General features: G+C 56.1%; 2 protein-coding genes across 2 annotated transcripts in view; one reads left to right on the top strand and one right to left on the bottom strand.

Annotated features, from left to right (window-relative positions):
- Nucleotides 1-12,131, bottom strand: part of ASXL2 (ASXL transcriptional regulator 2) — a 106,475-nt gene that overhangs the window by 75,225 nt on the left and 19,119 nt on the right. The gene's annotated exons all lie outside the window — the stretch shown is intronic.
- LOC139795596 (E3 ubiquitin-protein ligase Topors-like) lies at nucleotides 3,005-4,412 on the top strand. Its single transcript, XM_071742527.1, has 2 exons — nucleotides 3,005-3,260; nucleotides 3,373-4,412. Exon 2 carries the CDS (start codon nucleotides 3,401-3,403, stop codon nucleotides 4,391-4,393), a length of 993 nt encoding a protein of 330 aa, XP_071598628.1. The 5' UTR covers nucleotides 3,005-3,260; nucleotides 3,373-3,400; the 3' UTR covers nucleotides 4,394-4,412.

Raw genomic sequence — 12,131 nt, 5'->3', positions numbered from 1 at the left:
TAGCTGGGCTGGAAAGGTCCCTCCCTCCCCCCCCCAAACTGTGATCCTAAGATGGGGATCTCAGGACTTCCACCTGTGGAAAACTGGAAATGTGGGGAGGAAAGAGAAGGACACAGAAGGGGAAAATACTCAAAAAGCTCTGAATTCTTTCTTCACTTGAAACATTGGAAAAAAACCAGCAGACTGAGCTCCATGGCTAAGAGAAAATACAGCAAGTTGTGGTCAGGAAGTTTTAGGGATTTCCCTCTGGATGGGTACCTGTACCTGGGGCATGTAAGGCAGAGCTGCAGAAAAGGGTCCCCAGGCTCACTACTCCCAGGCTCATAAAATGGGCACGGAAAAGTTTTTCCTCATCTCCAAGTTCAAGAAAACATCTAATGAGGAAAAACAAACCACCAGGACGATGGCAGCAGTGTGACCAGAACAGGGCATTGTCTGCAGGCTTCGGGATGGCTGGAAGCACCCTGCCCCACACACCCTAAGCAGTGAGGTATGGCTCCAATAAAAGAAAATCAGGAGAAGGGTCCAAGCCCTGGGAAACTCGCCCAGTTCTTCAGCTCAGGCCAGAGCAGCTCATCTGGAAAAACAACAGCTCTGGCTGAGCAGCCATGGCTGCTGCTAACGGCAGAGAGTTTGCAGGGGGCTTTAGGGCCTTGTTTACAGGGGGGAGATGTTTCCCAGAAACTTCAAAGTACCCACATCTTGTGTGCAACCTGATCCTCCTGCAGACCCCAGGACAAGCCAGAGCTGAAGAGGTTGGACAAACCTCCCCTGGAAGGGGAGTCACCAGTCCTGTCCCCTCCTCCCCAAAGGCACAGAGCTCCCAAAGCTCTGCAGATCTCTCCAAAAGTGAAATCTGGAGGAGCCAAAGCACCAGCAGAGCTGCTGCCCCTCCAGCACCCGCCAGCACCCACCAGTACCCATCCAGCACCCACCAGTACCCAGCCAGCACCCAGCCAGAACCCAGCCAGAACCCACCAGTACCCAGCCAGCACCCACCAGTACCCAGCCAGCACCCACCAGCACCTACCAGCACCCTCCAGCACCCAGCCAGCACCCTCCAGCACCCAGCTAGCACCCACCAGTACCCAGCCAGCACCCACCAGCACCCAGCCAGCACCCAGCCAGCACCCTCCAGAACCCAACCAGCACCCTCCAGCACCCAGCCAGCACCCTCCAGCACCCAGTCAGCATCCACCAGCACCCAGCCAGCACCCTGGTGTCTGCAGGGAGGGATGCAGAGGCCCTCTGTGTAACCTGGTGTGGGGGAGTCCCTGTGGGATTCTCTGACATGACCCCACTTTACTGACCATGGTTTCACCAACCTCAGCTGATCCTGCACCACAGGATCAAAGGTTCTTGAGCTGGGCAGCCACCCTCAGAGGAAAAGCTGACAGAGCCACCTCTTCTGGCCACACAGGCCCAAGAAGCCTCTGCACGAGGGTGATAACAGCTCTCATCTTGGGCTCTTCAAGAAACTTGTTTAATATTAACCCTCAGCCTACTCAGATAAGCAAAGCAGTTCCCACCTCCAGCTCAGCAATAACTCGGTGCTGCTTTACCAGCTGAGCCAGAAGAACCAGGCACAAAGATAAAAGAGACTGGAAAAAAGAGATGAGTGTTAAGCACCTTCTCCCCTCCCTTCTGGCCCTTTAATTCTGTACCAGATCTTTCACTTGGGCCCCTTTTTAGTCACTGCGTGTAAATACAAACAAACTGCTACTATCAGAAAGGAACTTGAGGGGCATTTTGAGCCAGGATTTTTTCAAAACTACCTTCAAACTATGCTCAGCATTTGCTACGATGGTGCCAAATTAAAACAAACAAACAAAACACCAAAAAAACCCCATAAAATAAAAAACAAAACCAAAAAACATAAATAAAAGAACCCAGACAAGCATGTGCCAACAGAGGGTACTGAAAAACCCTCATCACTTGAACCCATAGTTATCACACTGAAAAGTACCATGCTAAACAGAGCTGAAGGGCTGAACCTGAGATGGTGTCTCTGATGCTCAATTTGAGCCTCCTTGGGTCCTGAAATATTCCAGTTGACTCATTGCTAACAAAAGCCATCAATGCAGGTATCTAATTCATAGGATGTGTTACCTGACACCCTGAAGCTTTCTGCAAAGGTTCCCAAGAAAACAGGATTGTCATCAGAAAAGGTATTTCCTAATTTTACATCATGAAAGAAAAGCAGTTGTCTTACTTCTACAGTATTTGTGGGGTGAAAAATTAATTTCTGCTACCTACAAACCAATTTCAAGCATGTTTCAGAAGGAAGACGGGCAGCTCCAAAGAGTGGAGCCAGAGGAGGCCCTGGAGCTGCTGGGAGGGCTGGAGCAGCTCTGCTCTGGAGCCAGGCTGAGAGAGTTGGGGGTGTTGAGGCTGGAGAAGAGAAGGCTGCAACGGGGAGACCTTAGAGCACCTTCCAGTGCCTGAAGGGGCTCCAGGAAAGCTGGGGAGGGACTTGGGACAAGGGCCTGGAGGGATGGGAGCCTGCGAGGGGGAAGGGTTTGCAGCTGGGAGAGGGGAGATGGAGAGGAGATCTTGGGCAGGGAGGGAGGGAGGGAGGGAGGGAGAAATTGTTTGGTTGGACTTGGTGATCTCAGAGGTCCTTTCCAGCCATGAGCATTCTGTGATTCTCAGGTGTGGGACATGGGTTAGTGGTGGCCTGGAATAAGGTGATGTCCTGGCTGGGCTGGAGTGGGATAGGACAAGGGGGAAGGGTTTGGAGCTGGGAGAGGGGAGCTGGGGCTGAGATGGGAGGGAGAAATTGCTTGGGGTGAGGGTGCTGAGCCCCTGGGTGCCCAGGTTGCCCAAGGAAGCTGTGGCTGCCCCATCCCTGGCAGTGTCTCAGCCCAGGTTGGATGGGGCTTGGAGCCCCCTGGGCTGGGGAGGGGTCCCTGACCATGGCAGGGGGTGGAACTCATTGGTCTTCCAAGGTCCCTTGCAACTGGAACCACTCTCTGGTTCTAGGGTTCCAGCCCAGCGCTGTGATGTCACCCAGTGATGGAATGTGACCCAGTGTTGGTACCAACCCCTGTCAGGCTGGTGCCTACACACTCTGGCTGAGGCAGTGGTGAGGTTGGAGTGCCCGAGCAGAGTGTGGAGCTGCAGGAGTGCAGTGCTGGTGCCTGGATCCTGAAGTTGCTCCTTGGAGCAAACAAGTCCAGGCCCCCCGAGAGTTGTTTTCCCTTGACCCTGCCCGCTTCAGGCAGCCAGGGCAGGCAGGAGGCACCTTGGCAGGAGCAGAGGTGAGCTGGGAGGGGAAAGCTGAGCCCGGGGATCTGGGGGGGCTTCCTTCTCAGGGCCCCGGGCACCCCTGCCCAGGCCAGCCCGTGACCGTGGTCTCTCTTCCTTTCCTAGCACGGCACAGGCCGCTGCAGGGCCGGCCATGGGCAGCGAGTCACCGTCCCCAGCCCCCTCCAGCCCCCCGCAGCCTGTGGGGAGCAGGGACACCCCTCAGGAGGAGCGTTGTCCCATCTGCTTGGACAGCTGGGAGGACCCCAGCTTCCTCCTGCCCTGCCTCCACCGCTTTTGTTACGGCTGCATCCTGCGCTGGGTGGGCAGCAAACCCGAGTGCCCGCTCTGCAAGAGGAGAGTGGCGTCCATCCTGCACTCGGTGCGTGGGGATGAGGATTTTGAGGAGGTGTTCCTCACCCCAGCGCCCAGGCACCCCGAGATCCACCGCCCCCCTCGCCCGGGGACACCGCAGGCGCGGGCGGCGGAGTCGCGTCCCGTGAGCCCCGTGGGTGGGCTCCATCCGGACACCTGGGCCACCCTGTTCGATGAGCACCCCGCTCTGTTCCGGAGATTCATGCCCTGGGTCCGGGAGCAGCTGGGGCTGCTCTTGGCGGAGGACCCTTCCTCGGCAGCCTTGTTTGCAGACCTGATCATGGTCGTGCTGGGGCTCTTTGGGCTGGAGGAAGGGTCCCTGCTGCGGCTGCTCCAGGACGGGCTCGGGGACCGCGCGGCCCCGTTCGTCGCAGACCTCATCGAGGTGGTCGTGCAGCGCTGCGGGCGGGAGGCTCACCGGCTGCTGGGCCTGGACACCCGCCGGGAGGACGAGGGGCAGGAGCCTCCCGATGGCCCCCGCACAGCCCCTCCTGGCAGCCGTGATGGAGCCCAGGAAGAGGAGCACCCCACCACCTCCAGGGCTGCTCTGGGGGGCAGTGCCAGCAGCCCCCCCGATGTCCCCGTTCCCACCCAGGGCCAGGAGGAAGATCAAGGGGGGGATCCCCAGGCAGCAGCCCCAGGTCCCTCCCGTGCCAGCCAGGGCAGGGACCGCTCCTCCCGTGGGCGGCCACGCAGAGCCCTGAAGAGGAGGCCCAGTGGCTGCCAGGAGTCCTGCCAGCCCCAGAAGAGGCCACGCCGCCATCAGCAGTGACACCCGGCGTGCTGGCAGCCTGGGGACCCCTGACATCTGCCCCTCAGCCACCCGTGCCTGACCGAGGCCCAGGACACCACGGTCCCTCCCTCACCACAGGGCTGCAGCTGCTTCCCTGGGAAGGACCGAAGGGGCTGCAGATGGAGCCCCCCGGCTCTTCCTGATGTGTCACCTCCCCCCAGGTAGGGACGGGGACAGTTCCCTTTCCTGCCTGCCCTCTCCCTCCCTCCATCTCTTTTCCCAGCCCAGTCACTGAGGTGAACCTCTTGCATTCTCTGCTGGGGGCCTGAGCGGGGGTCCAGGTGGTCACTTGCCCCTCACAAACTGGGCTGAGGGAGCAACAGTCCCTGGTTCTGCCCCTCAGCCTTGTCCCTAGGCAGGACGTGGTCTTTCCCAAGCTGGCACTCTGCCTCCACAGGGCTCCTCTTGCCATCCACTGATCCTCCCTGGCTGAGGACACTGTCCCATTGAGCACAGAGGCTCCCAAACAAGGGGCTCCCTGTAGCACAACAGCATCCACACGGCTTCTCAGATCAGGACCCACCCCAGCAAAATGTCCAGCTTGACAGAGCAGATGTTCTCAGACCGTTTTGCATTTCAGGACTCTCCAGGGTGGTGCCTGGTGACAGGAGGATGCATCCTGTGGAGGAGTCTGGCTGTGAGCTTGGGTAAGTGGCTCTGCTGGAGCAGGAGGCCTTGAGCAGGTGACATCCAGAGCTCCTTTCCTCTGAGCTTGTTTTAACAGAGCTTCAAAAAATGTCCTAATGAGAGAAAGTTATTCAATGGAACACGGGTTTTGTTCCTGCTGGAGAGAAGAGACAACAGCAAGGGAGAAACATCTGAGAAACATTTACCCTGCAGGAAATGTCTTTAGGAGCACAGAGAGTCCCCAGGAAGCTGCTTCTGCTGCAGTCAGACAGTCCCCTCAGCAGCTTGGGCCTTTCCTCTGGAGAACTCCCTGTCCCACTGCTTCTGCTGCAGTCAGACAGTCCCTTGAGCAGCTTGGGCCTTTCCTCTGTCTCACTGCTTCTGCTCCTTCCAAGCACTGAAAGGAGCAGAGCAGAGCTGGCTCCTCTCTCCCTCCTTGAACAACCCCCTCTCACTACAGTCAGCACACAGCCTGTGTCCCCAGGTTCCATGTCCCATTTCCTTCCCCTGGCAGGTTGAGGAACTCCCCAGCAGGAGACCTGTGACACCCAGGAGACAGCCAGGAGGCTCCAGCTGCCTGCCAGGCACACAGGCACCAGGGAAGTGCTGCGGGTGGGGAGCTTCAAGAGAGATCCTGCTTGGGTCCAAGGAGCCACCTCAGGAGGCCTTCCTGAGACCAGAGGCAGAAAGGCTGAATGCAGGATGCTATAAACACAGAAAGGCAAAGGAGTTGGTAAGGAAATATTTGTTTGCTCATCGTTCAGGTGCTGGGAATCCAGGAATTCAGGTGCTGCCATCCAAGCAGCTAAATGCTGTTGTTTCTCTCCCTTTGCTCAGGAATTTCTTGTATCAAAACCTTCCCCATTTGTCATTATTCCTGTGCTTGCCTGAATACTGGAAAAGACCTGAGTGTGCATTTCTATATCCTGGACCAGTTTCTTTGCCATTTGTGTTTCTCTACAAGCTCAAGCTCTCAATATCTAGGGATACTCAGGCATCACCATTTCATGGAAAGGAAATCTTTCCAGTCCTTGTGATGGCCAGGGCCTTAGACACAGACTTTGTTATCCTGATGTTCCTGTGTGCAAAGGGTGGCTTTTCTCTTTGCAGATGACACAAAAAGGGGAGGAGAAGCTGACGGAGCAGAGGGGCCCGTGGCCATCCAGCAGGACCTCCAGAGGCTGGAGAAGTGAGCCAAGAGGAACCTCCCCAAGTTCTGTCTGGAGAAATGCTGAGTCCTGCCCCTGGGGAAGATCAGCCCCAAGCACAAGAGCTGCTGGGGGCAGCATCTGGAAAGCAGCTTGGCCAAAAAGGAGTGGGGGTGGACACCACGTTGAACGTGAACCAGGAAGGTGCTTTTGTGGCAAAGAAGGGTGTCCTGGGCTGCCTTGGGAGAAGTGTCACCAGGAGATGTGTGGGGGTGATCCTAGCCCCCTCCTCCTCAGCACTGGTGAGGCCACACGGGGAGTCCTGTGCCCAGCTCTGGGCTCCCCAGGGCAGGACAGACACGGATCCTGGAGAGAGTCCAGCAGAGAGAGAGGCACCAAGGTGACCCAGCAGGGTCTGTCCTCTGAGGAAAGGCTGAGGGACCCCTGACTGGAGAGCCCACAGGAGACCTCATCAGTGGATTGAAGGATTTGAACATTTTGTTCCCGCTTGGAGCTTTGTTTCTCTTCACTCTTGGTGAGTGAAACAGAGAGGTTGTGGCAGGAAAGCTGCAGCAGGATCAGCAAAGTGGCACAAGGATCAACACCCCAGGGCTCCTTCTGCCCCAGCTCTGCTGCATCCTCACCTCCAAGCCTGGCCAGCACCCTCACCCCCAGCTCTGTCTCCACACCCTGGAAATCCTCTCCTGCTTCTCACAGGCATCAAAGGCACTCAGAGTGGAGGAAATATTCAGCATTTTGTGCCTCTGGGCAGCAGACTGTGTGTGATGGCTGAGGAACTGTCCCTGCTCCTCCAGAGGGGCTGCTGCATCCCAAACCACTGCCTGGCCTGGAGTGAGACTGAGCAGGTGCTACAGACATTCCTCCTGGGTTTGGGTGGCACTGGGCACTTTCCTCTGAGGAAAGGCTGAGGGACCCCTGACTGGAGAGCCCACAGGCAGGGGTTGGAATTAAATGACTTTTAAGGTCCCTTCCCACCCAAACCATTCCATTAGGAGTCCCTCTGAGCCTGCCACCCAGGAACACCTCCAAGAAATCACCTGAATAACCTCTGCTCTTCCAAGCAGCTCAGTTTTGTCACATTTCCCAAGCATCACTGATTTCCAAGCACTGGCAAGAGGGGAAGGCTGTGTCACACCTCAAATCTGCAGCAGAAGCAGCACAAGCACATTTTCCCCAAGCTGCTCACACCCAAACTCCTGGAGTTGGCACCCAAGAGGTTTTTTTATTCTTTAGTAAGGAGAGAACTGAGGGTGCTTGAGGGGCAGCAGAGGCTGAACACGAGCTACAGAATTAGAAGAGCTGGGGCTCCTGCTGCATGCACAAAGCTCTAAAGCAGAGGGGTAAATCTGGAATGTGTGATAAAACTATGGAAGCACCCGAGTGGAAGCTGTTTGGAGAAAAGAGAGACTATAAAAGGAAAGCAAATCTGACAACAGGAATTCCACCAAGGCTCCTATCTCTTATTATGGTTTTGCTGAACTCGAGCTCAAAGTCCATATTCTGCTGCCAAGTCCCAGGTCAAGCTTTAGCATCACAATGCAGAGGATCCCTGAGCTCTGGCCATGCTGCCAGCCAGCATTCCTGACTTTGGGAACACAATGCAGAGTCAGGAATTCCTGACACAGAAGCTGCACTTCCAGCACCTCCCCACACAACGAGGGTTTGCCTGGAAGCAAGAGTCCTCTGAACCTTAAAGGAAAATATTTGTACCCTCAACCTGGAGAGACTGCTCGGGTCAGTGGTGAGGACAGAGGAGGAGGATGGGGGTGAGGAACCACAGAAGCCCAGGAAGGGACCTCAAGGATCATCTGCTCCAACCTTTCCTGACAAAAGCACAGTCTGGAGAGGTGGCCAGAGCTGGGGAATCCACCACTTCCCTGGGGAGGTTATTCCTGATGCTCTCATTGGGTCCAACTGGACTCTTCCAGGAGTAACTTGCACCCACCACCCCCCTTCTTTTCCTGTGGTTCCTCTGGAGCTGGGAATCTCCACCTTTGTGTGGAGCAAATACTGCAGCAAGGTGAGGGGGGCTTCCTGAGCCTTCTTTTCTCCAGGATGAACAAACCCAGTTCTCTCATCCTTCCTCCCACAGCAGGCTTCCCAGTCCTTGGATCACCTTCCTGGCCCTGCTCTGGACCCTCCCCAGCCTGTCCACAGCTTTTTTCTACAGCAGGGACCAAAACTGAACCCAGCATTCCAAGAGTGGTCTGACAAGTGCTGAGTGGAGTTGGATGATGACTTTTTGACCTCTGCACCCCAAGGACACCCTTTGGAGATGTAGCCCAGCATCCCATTGGCTTTCCTTGCCCCAGCATTGCTCTGTCCACTCCTGCTGAGCTTGGTGTCCACCAAGACCTCTTTCCACAGGGCTGCTTTCCAGCCTGTGCTGCACTCCTGGGTTGTATCTCCCCGGCTGCAGGACCTTCCACTTGTCCTTGCTGAACTTCCTGAGGCTCTTGGTAGCCCACAAGGACTGATGAGGAGGAGGATGGGGCTGGAATGGAGGTGAAGGGGGGCCATGCCCACGGGTGGGAGCAGCCCCCACCTCTGTGGCTGAACCTCAGAGAGGACCTGCAGAGAGCAGGGTGATGCCTTCAGCAGGGCTGCCAAGCCCAGGGAGCAGCAGGACAGACACCAGCAAGCTCCAAGTGTCTGTGTCACAAGATGCTGACAAGCCCCAGTGTGCTGCTGTCTCAGTGTGAGGCACAAACAGGAGGGGTTTGGAGGTTTCCAACCACCAGCCCCAGCTGGGAGCTGGGTTACCCAGCCTGGGCTGCCTGGGGAGTAGGTTGGCATGTGGTTCCCAGCAGGGCTCACCCCCAAACCAAAACAATCTCCTCTCTACATCAAAGCTTTCACCTCATTTTTAGGAATCTTTTAAAACGAAATCAACAACCCTCAGGGCTCCAGGCCCCGTGGAGCAGCAGCCTGGGACCCACAGAACTTCCCAGAGCTGCAGCAGCTCCCACAACACACACGTCCAGACCCAGGAGAGACCCAGCCTGAGCCAGAAGGATGAGTGTCCACACAGTTATTTTTGGTACTGGACATCAGCACAGCCAAGGCTTTGCTCTGACCTGCATGCCATGGCAGCAAGCTGACTGTTCCCACTGGGATTTGAGTGAACACAGGAAGGAGAAATGTGTCTTGGAGCACTGGAGCTGCAAAAAAGCGTGACCCTGCCTCCTCTGAGCTGCACCCCAGGCCTCCCTAGGGAGTAAAATCTTGGGCTGCACAGAATTACATCTCTGGTGAACAGAGTTCAGCTCCTACATCTGCTCAGACACTGCTGGACAGCCCAGGGGATCTCCCCAGTTTTGATGTTAGTCCTTTCCTCAGTCCAAGGAAAGCACAGAAGGTAACCCTGAAGTACAGGAGCAAGGCAAAGGGACTGTGCTGAGAGCTGATGGCTGCCCAGAGCCAGCTGAGGAGAAAAGCCTTGAGAACCCCCCCTCTGACACCTCTGTGTTTGCCCAGCAGCTGCCAGCAGGAGCAAAGGCTTCACCTGGAGATCGGGCTGAGGGGGCTTGGCTGGGGGATTTCCACCCAGGCTACTTCATCTAGATTCTTCCTTAAAAAAAATGCAATTAAATGCATGGTGCCTTACATTCTACATTGCTACATCCTCCTCCTCGTTCCCAGGACAAGTAAAGTTATTCTTCCTTACAAGCAGAGAGCCCCCTTATCCTAACAAAAGGTGGGAACTGAGCCCTTCCCAGCTCCACATGAACCAAGCCCTGGTTAGTGGAGATTCCCACCCAGAAAGATGGATGTGCCAGGGGCAGCCACTGGAACTCTGCTCCCCTGATGCTGCAGTACAAGACAATGATCCACAGAGGACCAAGCTGCTGGGAATCAGATGCTTCTTCCCAGAGGACGACTGCAATGCATCCCTTGAGTGCACCCCCCAGCACTGCTGCCAGCAGATACTTCTCAAACACACAGCTGTGAAAATGAAGCCCCCCAAAGACACAGCTGCTTCCAAGAGGAAGCCTGAGGGACTGGGAGCAAAGCCCCCGAGCACAGCCTTCCTCTTCCCAAAGCAAGAGGAGTGGGCAGGGAAGGACTGAAGCAGTAATTTACCTTTTTAAAACCGGGCTCAGCTGTTCTCAGCTGAACTGAAAACAACAACTGGGCTGAGATGAAGTCACCATCCTCCTCAACCCCCACTGCTCAGGAGAATACATTACCCTGAGCACCCTCTGGAGCTACATTTCCAGGGAGGATGAGTTGCTGTACAACAGCTTTGCAACTGGGAGATGAAGAACTGATTATCCTGAGGCAGGAAGACTTTCAGATGGCAAAAGCTGCAAAACTAATTTAAATAAATGTGTGTGAAAGCACACAGGCAAGAGAGACTGCCTGAAACAGGAGGTCAGACAGGATCTCCACCTCCTAAGTAGCTCTGGAACAAACAGGTTTTTCTTTAGCTGAAGAGATTTCAGAGTCTTGGCACAGCCGTGGTCTCTGTGCTGGATCATAAATATGGAGAGGAAGAGCTGCATCTTCCTCCCTCCCCCACGCTGTGCCTCTCACCAGGGGAAGCCCTCAGCCTCTTCTACTTGTTTAGAGCCCAACACTTATCCCAGCAGGTGAAGAACACCACTTGAGTTTCCTGCTGGCACCTGAGGGCTTGATCAGAAAGCTCTGCTGCACCCAGGCTGCCAAGCACCCAAGTGAAGATCAAATAAGTGCCTTTCCAAGACAAGGAGCTTCTCCTATTCCTCTGCAGGGCACACGAGGTATTTCATGGCTTGCTTCATGCCATACACAGAGGTGCCAGCAGTGCCAAACTACTTCTTGTTCATCCCACCAGTGCACCTGATGGAGACCAAAGGGCAGAAAATACAGGTTCTGGGTTCACCCCACCTACACTCACCTTGCCTCTTCTCTAAGGGAAAGCTCAATGGACTCAGAGCCTCCCTTTAGGGATGTCCATGGGGCCCACAGGGGTTCAAGTTGGAAGGGATCTCAAAGCTCTGCAGTAGGCAGGGACATCTTCAACCAGCCCAGGGTGCTCAGAGTCCCATCCAACCCTGAATGTTCCCACTGATGGGAAACATGCCCCAGATTCCTTGGGCAACCTGGGCAACCAGGGGCTCAGCACCCTCACCCCAAGGAATTCCTCCCTCCTCAAGATCTCCTCTCCATCTCCCCTCTCCCAGCTGGAAACCTTCCCCAAGGGGGAAGGGACCTTAAAAGTCATTTAATTCCACCCCCTGCCATGGTCAGGGACCCCTCCCCCAGCCCAGGGGGCTCCAAGCCCCATCCAACCTGGGCTGAGACACTGCCAGGGATGGGGCAGCCACAGCTTCCTTGGGCAACCTGGGCAACCAGGGGCTCAGCACCCTCACCCCAAGGAATTTCTCCCTCCCTCCCTGCCCAAGATCTCCTCTCCATCTCCCCTCTCCCAGCTGCAAACCCTTCCCCCTTGCAGGGTCCCATCCCTCCAGGCCCTTGTCCCAAGTCCCTCCCCAGCTTTCCTGGAGCCCCTTCAGGCACTGGAAGGTGCTCTAAGGTCTCCCCGTTGCAGCCTTCTCTTCTCCAGCCTCAACACCCCCAACTCTCTCAGCCTGGCTCCAGAGCAGAGCTGCTCCAGCCCTCCCAGCAGCTCCAGGGCCTCCTCTGCACTGGCTCCAACAGCTCCGTGTCCTTCTGCTGATGGGGACCCCAGGGATGGGCACAGCTTTACCCCAGGGGGGTCTCCCCAGAGCAGAGCAGAGGGGACAATCCCCTCCCCTGACCTCCTGGAGGGCCATCTCCTTGTGCCTCACTCACAGAGAGCTCAGCCAAGCAGCCCCACTCCATCTCACCACTCAGTTACCAGCAGTGTTCCCAACAGTGGAATTAAACTTTCTCCAGGAGGTATCCATAGCCCTCAGCCCTGTAACTCCCCAGTGCTCCAGCAGAGTGCCAGAGCA

Source organism: Heliangelus exortis, chromosome 3 (assembly GCF_036169615.1).
Source record: "Heliangelus exortis chromosome 3, bHelExo1.hap1, whole genome shotgun sequence".
Classification (NCBI taxonomy): Eukaryota; Metazoa; Chordata; class Aves; order Apodiformes; family Trochilidae; genus Heliangelus; species Heliangelus exortis.
This window is presented reverse-complemented; position numbering and strand designations above follow the sequence as displayed.